At 35.2% G+C, this 9,514-nt stretch overlaps 1 protein-coding gene across 1 annotated transcript; it reads right to left on the minus strand.

The window, feature by feature from the left end:
- Positions 1–3,171: 3,171 nt before the first annotated feature.
- LOC130726499 (TPD1 protein homolog 1-like) lies at positions 3,172–4,584 on the minus strand. Its single transcript, XM_057577777.1, has 3 exons — positions 4,280–4,584; positions 4,085–4,198; positions 3,172–3,904 (listed from the first exon to the last, which is right to left on the minus strand). The coding sequence occupies exons 1-3, from the start codon at positions 4,368–4,370 to the stop codon at positions 3,603–3,605; spliced, it is 507 nt and encodes a 168-aa protein (XP_057433760.1). The 5' UTR covers positions 4,371–4,584; the 3' UTR covers positions 3,172–3,602.
- Positions 4,585–9,514: the final 4,930 nt, after the last annotated feature.

A 9,514-nucleotide genomic window follows, 5' to 3' on the forward strand; every position in this document is an offset into this window, starting at 1 on the left:
TTATTTTCTTTTAGCATTGATCTACCAAAAAGTGCTACTAGTAGTTATAATTTTTCTTATGAATCTACCCGGGAAGAGCCTTAAAGAAGAAAAAAGCCAAAACTAAAAACAATTAGTCACATTTCATATAGTAGAGGTGTTATCTTATGCAAAAGAAAAGAAGGTATTAAATTAAATAACTCCGGTTGAAACTACAACTTTAACCCATGTTTTGCCAATGCATCTGCTACATGATTAACTTCTCTATTGGTATGACTCCAACTGATATCATCAAAACAACTACTCGTATAGTACTGTATTTAGTTAAACATTCCACCCACAAAAATGAATTAAAAAGAGATCTCTTTTTAGATGAGATCACATTGTCTAATACTCCGCAAAGGTTTGAAAGAGTCTAAAATCTCTAAAGCTTCCTCATTCCAAATAATTTGCATAGATGATGAAGATATACAATCTTTCACCACATTTATATAACAATCAGGAAACCCCGTGTCTTTGAGAGTATCTAGACTAGATAGAACAAATAACCATTTTAATTTATCATATACCTTCTCAAAATCTTGCTTTGTTAATATATAGAAGTTAATTGAAAATATATATATGCTAAGACCAAAAAGTAAATTAAAAATGATATACTTTTCTTTAGTGAATTTTTGTTTTCTTTCTTCCCCTGCTTCGTGTACGGGTAATGTCCTTTTCAAGCTTCATTATGGCTCACAAGGAGACAGAGAGAAGAGGGTATCAAATATATTTTTAAATTACACCTCAACAGATTTAGTAATTTCCAAATCTGATGAGTAATTGCTAGGCCTACAAAGCCTCGATATGTAACACCTGGATATTGCAATACATGTGGCATCTTTTTAGTTTACCTTAGGATTTATTTGTGATTTATTGTGAATTTTCAGGAGAGGGGATGACTAGATGAGCATGAGAGGGGAGGGGGAGGGTAAGAGAGGGAGGAAGTGAGTTAACTCATTCTCTTATTTGGAGTCAAAAACCCTCTAATTTAGGATATGTAGTGATAAATTAATTTGAGCTTTACAGCACCATTAAAGTAAAGTGTCTAAGCTTATAAAATAGCTTACCAAAGTTCTTTCAAACATATTTTCATAAAACTCTTAAATTAGCTTATAAATCATATGAAAAAGATAAATAATAACATAATAGTATTTATAACTCTCAGAATAATTTTTGTGACGGTATTTTACCTCCATAAAAATAAGGCTTAATACATCAGAAGACCCCTGAAATTGTAAAGGGAATCAATCCCAGTCCTTGTAAAATTTTCGCATCAAATTTGGTCCCTAATAAATTTTTTTTAATTCAATTAAGGACAAAGTGTGTCTGATGCTGAAGTGGCTAAATTTTAACAGACATGGCATTTCCACGTGGCTTTTATATTTCTTTTTTAAAACCTAATAATTCCAACACGTTAAAAATAAACTTAATCTGAATTAAAAAAAAAAAACCAAAACCCCAACAACAAACACAGAAAAGCTTCCAGCTCTGGAAAATTCAGACCGGCCCAACATTCTCATTGACATGAACATAAAAAACCAAAGATAATGATGGACTGAAGATACCCAATAAACGGAAATGGACTAAAACAGCAGTAAAAGCTTCAAAGTTCCAATTTTTATTCTTTAATTACACAGAATTATGATGGGATGAACAAGTAATGAAATTTGAAGATATGAAAGTGAAATGAAGCAAAAGAAGGGATTCCCAAAAGAAGCTAGCTTTTTTATAATCAACGAATACCCATTTACCCAAACTGCAAGATCAGAATGCAGAATTAGTAACTAACCTATTAATCTCGTAATCGTTCCAGATGAGGAATCAAGTACAAAGGGGAGTCACTGATGAGGAATGAATTTCTGGGTTTTGGGAAAAGAAGAAAAGCAAAACAAGGGGGGAGAGAGAGGGGGGATCGATGAGCACCGTTCGGGAGCGGCGTTAGAAGAAAACGCAGCGGAGGGGAGAGACATGAGACAGGGTCTGAACGGCGACGAAGAGGTATTGCTCTGTTTCGACGCGGTGGCGCGGTGGAGGAAAGAGTGCATCGTGGCAGAACACGTTACTCTTGTAGCTTTCCTTAACCTTCTTCCCCTCGCATCCCACTTCTTCAACTGGAAACTCAGATCTGAAAAAAAGCTTCACTTCCCACCAAGCACGTCGTGTGGTGGTAGATCTATGAGAAAGATGATACCCATTAGATTAGTTTTTTTTTTTAAATTAAGATTAAGTTTTTTTTTTTAATGTGTTGGAATTATTAGGTTTTAGAAGATAAATATAAAAGCCACGTGGAAATGTCATGTCCGTTAAAATTTAGCCACTTCAGCATTTGGAAATAAAATAAAATGAAAATATTAATTGGTATTTAAAAAAAAATTATAAAAGCCATGTGGAAAAAAAAATTTAAGACACATCAGCGGCTCACACACTTTGGCCTTAATTGAATTAAAAAAAATTTCTTAGGGACCCAATTTGATGCAAAAATTTTACAGGTCCTGGAACTGATTCCCTTTACAATTCCAGGGGCCTTCTGATGTATTAAGCCTAAAAATAAATGTATAAGAGTGGTTGATAATATTATGCAATCGATGTATAAGGTTTATTATGTATTTTAAGCACATTTAAAAAAATGTCAAGAATAAGATAAATGTTTATTCTCCAAGTACTCACCATTATACCAACACAACTAATAAAAGAGATATGAGGCTGACACACAACCACCTTCCCCAACTAAGATCAGAGAGGAAGGAAAATTGAAGGAGAAGAGTGTATCTTTGATGTGCTCACAAGGTCTTGTCATTTTCTCCTCTATGTTCGAGTCCAACCTCTACTGACTCTCAGGACTGCTAACATAATGCTAAGCTTCAAGAGCAGTGAAAGATAAAGAGACACAGACAACTCTCTCCATTCCCTTCCCTATGTATGCTCCTTTGTGAAATATAAGAGAAGCACAACACACTTACACACTGCACCAACAACGTACCATTGCTGCAGAATCACCAGATTTCCAACAATTCCCAACGTTCCATGCAACATGCAATGCAACTACAACCACACAAGCGTTTTTTTTTTTCATTTGGAAACTACAAAATTCTCTTTTAAGTTTAAGAGATATAGTGGAGTATCTGAGGCATAATGTAATAGTAAATAAGATCATTATACATTTACATATCAAAATGACAAAACAACCTGTTTGGAACCACTTCATCACTTTCACACAGATGCTACAAGTTGTTAGCATGTTTGTATCAACTTCCTTTCTCTCCGTTCGAATCAATTCTAAAACTTAGAAACTACTCTCCAAGCTTCTCCCACCGAATTGTTTTGGACTTTAAAAATAAATTACAGGAGAATTTTCAAAAACATGCAAGCTTTTGATAAAAGGTGGGACTTTAATTTGTGCCTAACTCACAAACTGCTAAAGGTAAAACAAGGGTGTTGTTACTTGACTAGCTATCATTTTTGGCATATCATGTTTGAAAATTCTTCTACAATTGATTTTGAAGACAAAATCAGTTTTGAGGACGAACTTTAGTCACCAGCTTCTGAGTTTCATAATTGATTCTTCTTCTTTTGAGTTGGACTCAGCAAAATTGAGCAGACTTGAATGCAAGTGGATACATGAAGGAATTGGAATAAGTGAATCTGATGATCTGACTTGATTCTAAAGGGTTCCCTCCATTGACCAAGCAATCATCATAGGATAGTCTCTTGAACACTCTGGGGTTGATGATTCTTGCTGAAGCAAACCAGCCACAATGGAGGTGAATGTCATGAGGAGCACATCCAGAAACACATGTGTTGACAATCTGCACAATGTACTGAGGAATTCCAGATGTAGAACCTCTGCTTTGTGATATACTTATGTCTCTTTTTGTGCAAGAACCTGATAGATGGAGATCAAAGGCACAGTCCAAAGGGAACCAAAAAAAGAAAGTATTAGTCCACATGTCCAGAAAAAAGCTTTTATAATTGATTCTGAAGCTGAAACAATTCTGGTGCCAAAATTGATTCTAAATAAAAAGAAGTTAATCCAAACATGTTATTGAAGGATATACAAAGGTACCATGCAACCAAATTTTGCTGGAGGTGGAGTGTGCATGTTCTTCTGCTTTTACTGACACTGTTATGGACCCGTTTCTGCCTTCATGGAAAGCATGCAGAATGTGAGTTTTAGGACCTGCCAACATTATGTAAGCAATTTCAGGGTCAGGGAAAGGATTAGAACAGAGAAAAAACAAGAGAGGTAAAGTTTTTGTACCTTGAGGCAGTTCCACATCACTGAATACAAGAAGGGGCACTATGAAGCACAGGAAGAATAAGTGACAAGACTTTGTGAAGGTCATCTTCATAGCTGCTATATGACTATCTTTCTTTGCTTATCTTATTGACAAGTGCACAAACTCAAGTGTTTTTAGGAAAGAATTTTGAAGATGCAGGAGAGGGAGAGGAGGATTTGTAGGGTTGGGGACCCCTACTAATGCTGCATATGTATGCAAGAATAATGGTATGTTTGGTTACATACTTTTATATGTTGTAGACTGGGTGAGAGAATGAGGTCTCAGTTTTACTCAAGGGGCAGTATCATGTACCTACAACAAAGAACTATCTCTATTCTTCACAGATATGTTTTTAATACATCTGCAGAAAATTTATTATAAATTTAGAACTTAATAAATGAGAAAAATATAAAATCAAGATTTTACAGGAAATCAATTAAGACAACACTCAACAAAGAATGGAAAAATATCAAAAGTCCTCGGTGGAAACAAGTAATCGATTGGATGTTTGTTAAGTGCAGTGTGAACGGACTTTTATCACAACAATCTGTAAAAAGAATTTCATTACTTTTTATTCAAGACAACGTCTATTTACATCGGTGTTGTGTATCTAAACATATAAGTATATATGTTAAAGTATGGGTAATTAACAATAAAATTTCTACAAATAGTGATACTATGAAACTTAGGACTTGTCTAAATGTCTCATGGAAAAACTTGGGTTAAATCACCATAATTCTACATGAACCAATGATATATAAGATAAGTGAAATTGCTAGCTCATTTATCTTAAATATCATTGGTCCACTTAAGACTAGGGTGATTACTTAAGTTTTTTACGGTCATTTAGACAACTCCACCTATAATCACATTATATACTCCTGAGTTAGTTAAGTTTTTGCTTCCTCTAACTTATCATTGGCAGAAATTAGTTCAACGATGGAGGAAATTGCATTTTAGTCCCTAAAATTTTTGAGTTTCTTGATTATAGCCCGAAGCTTGATTTGCTAATGTGGAACTCCAACATCATCTCCCATATCGTGTCAATTGAGGGAATTTTGAGGGCCCAAAAACTTATTTAGCCTTGAAAATTATATTTTCTCCTTCACTCAATCCTTCTTCCATCATAACCACTCATGCAAACCGATTTTGATCATGGCCAAAAAAAAAAAGCCAAACTCGACATTCAAACTTCAATCCTTTTCTGTTTTATTTTTTTTCAATGAAATGGAGCTCAAATTGGTATTTGATTTATTTTTCAATGAACTGAAATGGAGTTCAAAATGGCCTTTGATTTTTTTTTTCAATTGATTTATACGTTGTATTTTTAGTCTGCCCTCTTTTTTACTAGAGGTTGAATGGCAAGAGTCAAGTTAATTGGTACAGCTTCAGATCAGTTTGGTCAAATTCCAATATTCCATTTTACCTCTATTCCTTTCCTGATAAGCTTTTTGGTACCCTTAGCCTTTTTCCTATTTCAAATTGAGATGGATCTAGCATCTAGAGGTAGGACAAATTAAACCAGCAATATTACTTCTAAGTGCAACAAGATAGTTACATGGGAGCCAAGTAGACCCCTATGTCAGAGCAAAACAAAACTCCTAGGCTTCTTATTCAGTTATTCTTTTAATTGAATTATAAATTTCCCTTTTTGACTCACCTAGCTACATATTATAGGCTTATTCCAATTTTGAAAAAGGGGATTTTGACCTTCAAGTAAACGTACCATTCATGAATGAATGGCATGCATCTGCGACACACGGTTACATGCCTTCATCACATGTCTCATGTCACTTTGGCTCAATATAGTTACTAGTACAGTAGTAATACAACAAAAAAATATGATTCAGTGAAGAAAAGACATGTACTTAATTTCTGTCTCCAATTTAAACCCTTTTCGTTACCGTTTAGTACCTGTTTATATTTGTGTTTAGCAATATAAAAACACATTTGCACAAATATTATGATGGGTGAATGTGTATTGAAATTCATAATAATGACATGGAACAATATTCCAATGCACCTCAAGTTCTCAACAGAAAAAAAAAAACACACCCGAAATAATGTCTTTGATTTTTTTCTTGTGTGTCGAAAAACTTACGTTTAGAGAGTTAGCTCCACAAAAATGTGAATCCTCCGGTCTAGAACATAATCTACTATTGTATTATGGGAAAAAACACCACTCAAGTCAATTGCATCATCAGAATAATAGTATGAAGATTCATATTTGATGAAAGTTCCATTTTTTTTACCTCATCAAACTATATGCCATAAATATGTGTAACTTAGGAGTAAAGTTACACACGTGAAAAACAGGATTCAAACCCCAGCTAGCTGCTACAAGTTCTCTACCATTTTGCAGCTATATATTTGACAGTAGAAAAAAGAGGGTCTATATAACAAAGTGTGATTGAAAGCTGCCTCTAAAATATATCATCAATGCTTTTATTTATTCAGCATTGATACAACAGTTACAAGTCACTGTTTGGGTTGCCCAAGACAAAGCCGCGTTTTGCCAATCTATATGAAATCAACTCATGGATGAACAGGTAATTAGATCTTTCTTTCTGATACTTTTCAGAGGCACATGTGCATGGGTTCATATGTAATTCAACGTTTGGATTCAGCAGTTGCATTCATCAGGTTCAGGTAGATAGATAGAAGAATCACTATGAACATGAATTTATTGCTTTGCAATTTATAGCAACCTAAGGTTATGGAACAGAGCCAGGCCCCCTGTTCGTGCATGTATGACCATGTGACAGGATTTAATATAGCTGCATATGCAGTCACTTTGAAATTAATTTCATACCTTAGCTAGGTTACTGGTCCTTGTACTTCTTTTCAATATACTCTATTGCTTCAGAGTTTACTCACTTTGAGACTGCGCATATGGGCACTAGAGAGTATGTGTTGGGGTGTGCTGGATTTATCCAACGGTTCAGATTTGTCAAACAATTAAAAGCTGATTTAATCAAGGCTTAATTGCACTTTTGATCCCTTAAGTATCATGATTGTGCGATTTCAATCCCTAATCTTTAAAACGAGCGATTTGAATCCTAAAATTTTCAATTTGTGCAAATCAGGTCCCTCCGTCTGATTTCCGTCAAACAGATAACAGAAACGGCTGAGATGGCATTTTTATTAAGAAAAAATTATTAATTTTATTCCACTTAAGCATTAATTTTTTTACCCTTTTTTTCCATCCATCTCCTTCTTCAGCTGATAAAAAAAATCTCTTTCTTCTTCAAGCTTCATCAATCCCTCCTCTCCTCCATCTTCACCAACTTCCTCTTCAACCACAAAAGCCCCAAACTCAACCCCTCCTCCTCTCCTCCCTCCCCCCCTCTTCACCACTGCAAAATCCAGAAGCAGAATAATACAGAAGACCCAAAACCCAAAAAACGTTTTCCTGAGTGAAAAAACCCAGAATGAAAAAAATCCAGAAATACAACTTCAACCCAGATCCCTCATCTTCCCTAATCCCTCCTCATCTCTACCCAGAATTGATCTTACTCCTCCCTCGACAGCAGAACCACCACCACGACACCATCTCCTCAGCGAGAACCCCCAACCTCCGAGCACCATCGCCGATGAGGTCGACCTCTCCATGTTCGCCGCGGGCCAGAGAGCACATCCCGTTGGGAACCACCGCGCCATCGGTCACCAAGCCTCAACCCAGATCTGCATCGCACTGCCTCAAGGCCACTGTAGCTCGACCATCGCTCTGCACCGTGAACCACACCATGAGGGACTTGTCGTGGAGGATCTTGGGCCGGATCTGGTGGATCTTGGGACCATCGTTTCCATGTTCTCACCCCTTTCCATTGGCTACAGAGCCTTAATCCTCACAAGAGGTTGCAGCCTTGGAATTGGGAATTTTAGGGTTTTTTAGGTGAGAGGGAGGGAGAAGATGAAGCAGAACGGTGGTGGTGGGGTTGATTTGTGGATTTTGGGGTTTTTTTTACAGTATTTAATTTTAAGTTTTTATATATGTTTTAATTTCCTTTTTATTTATTTATTACTTACATGGCATTCAAGTGGAGCCCAATGTCAGATCCACATCATTTAATGAGTGACACATATGCAATTTCCGTTATCTATTTGACGGAAATCAGACGGAGGGACCTGATTTGCACAAATTGAAAATTTTAGGATTCAAATCGCTCGTTTTGAAGATCAGGGATTGAAATCGCACAATCATGATACTTAAAGGATCAAAAGTGCAATTAAGCCTTTAATCAAATAAAAAATAGTTGTGGCTAATTGGCTATTGTTTGAGCGGGAACAGTTGAGCGATTAAAAGCCGATTTAATCAAATGAAAATCGATTTTGGTTAGATGTGGAAACTTTTTTTTTATTACATCTGAAAACTAACAGGAAAAAAAACAACTAACGGGTAAGGATGTGGAAACTCATAGACGAGCAACAATTGCAACTAATTGTCAATAAAATTTTATATGCATTATATACATTTGAAAATTTTGAGCTTTAATACAACTCAATATTTGTATTGGGGTATCAAAACTTAGTAATTTCAATTATGAAAATAAATCAAAACTGTCAATGTTTCCCCATCGACGGTGGTGCCTCTTCTTTGCCAAGAGATAGTTTCTTAGGTTGCTTTGTTTGTTTTCTTTCCTCTTGTAACAAAAAATAAATAAAAAATATTCGATTAAACCTTAAAGACTTTTCAAGATTAATATAATTTTTTTCAATTCATCGTCATCTAATGCTTTAATTTTTTTGGTATAAAATAAAAAACTAAAAATAGCCTCATATTATAAAAATTGTTCAAATCATGTCTCATCAGATTTAATTGATTAATCTAAAACGTATAGAAACACTCAACGGGTTTTTGGTAAGCTATATATATTTTTTGGTGTTTGTTGTGGTACCTTAAGCCAGATTAAGGTGTGGTACCTAAAATGAGTCGGTTCAACAATAAAGACTCATGTACCGGTTAAAATTTTAATTGTGTTCTATCGTAGTAATGCAGCATTCCATTCTTAGGGACGTGAGATTTGAAAGTTGTGTTTTCTGAGCTTTGTGCATCCATCAACCATGGTCATTTTACGCTCATCTCCATCACCATTATTCGTTTCCACCACTCGTACATTTTTCATCAAAAAATGAATTTCATGAGACAAAGTTAATTGACAAGTAAAGTAAAATAAAAAAATGTAATATTTACCTTAAATAACATGGTAATAATC

This window comes from Lotus japonicus, chromosome 6, assembly GCF_012489685.1.
Source record: "Lotus japonicus ecotype B-129 chromosome 6, LjGifu_v1.2".
Lineage (NCBI taxonomy): Eukaryota > Viridiplantae > Streptophyta > Magnoliopsida > Fabales > Fabaceae > Lotus > Lotus japonicus.

Coding starts and splice junctions, on each gene's coding strand:
- LOC130726499 (XM_057577777.1), bottom strand. CDS start 4,370: ATGAAGATGACCTTCACAAAGTCTTGTCACTTATTCTTCCTGTGCTTC. Junction 4,199..4,279: donor TGATGTGGAACTGCCTCAAG/GTACAAAAACTT, acceptor TAATGTTGGCAG/GTCCTAAAACTCACATTCTG. Junction 3,905..4,084: donor CAGCAAAATTTGGTTGCATG/GTACCTTTGTAT, acceptor TCCATCTATCAG/GTTCTTGCACAAAAAGAGAC.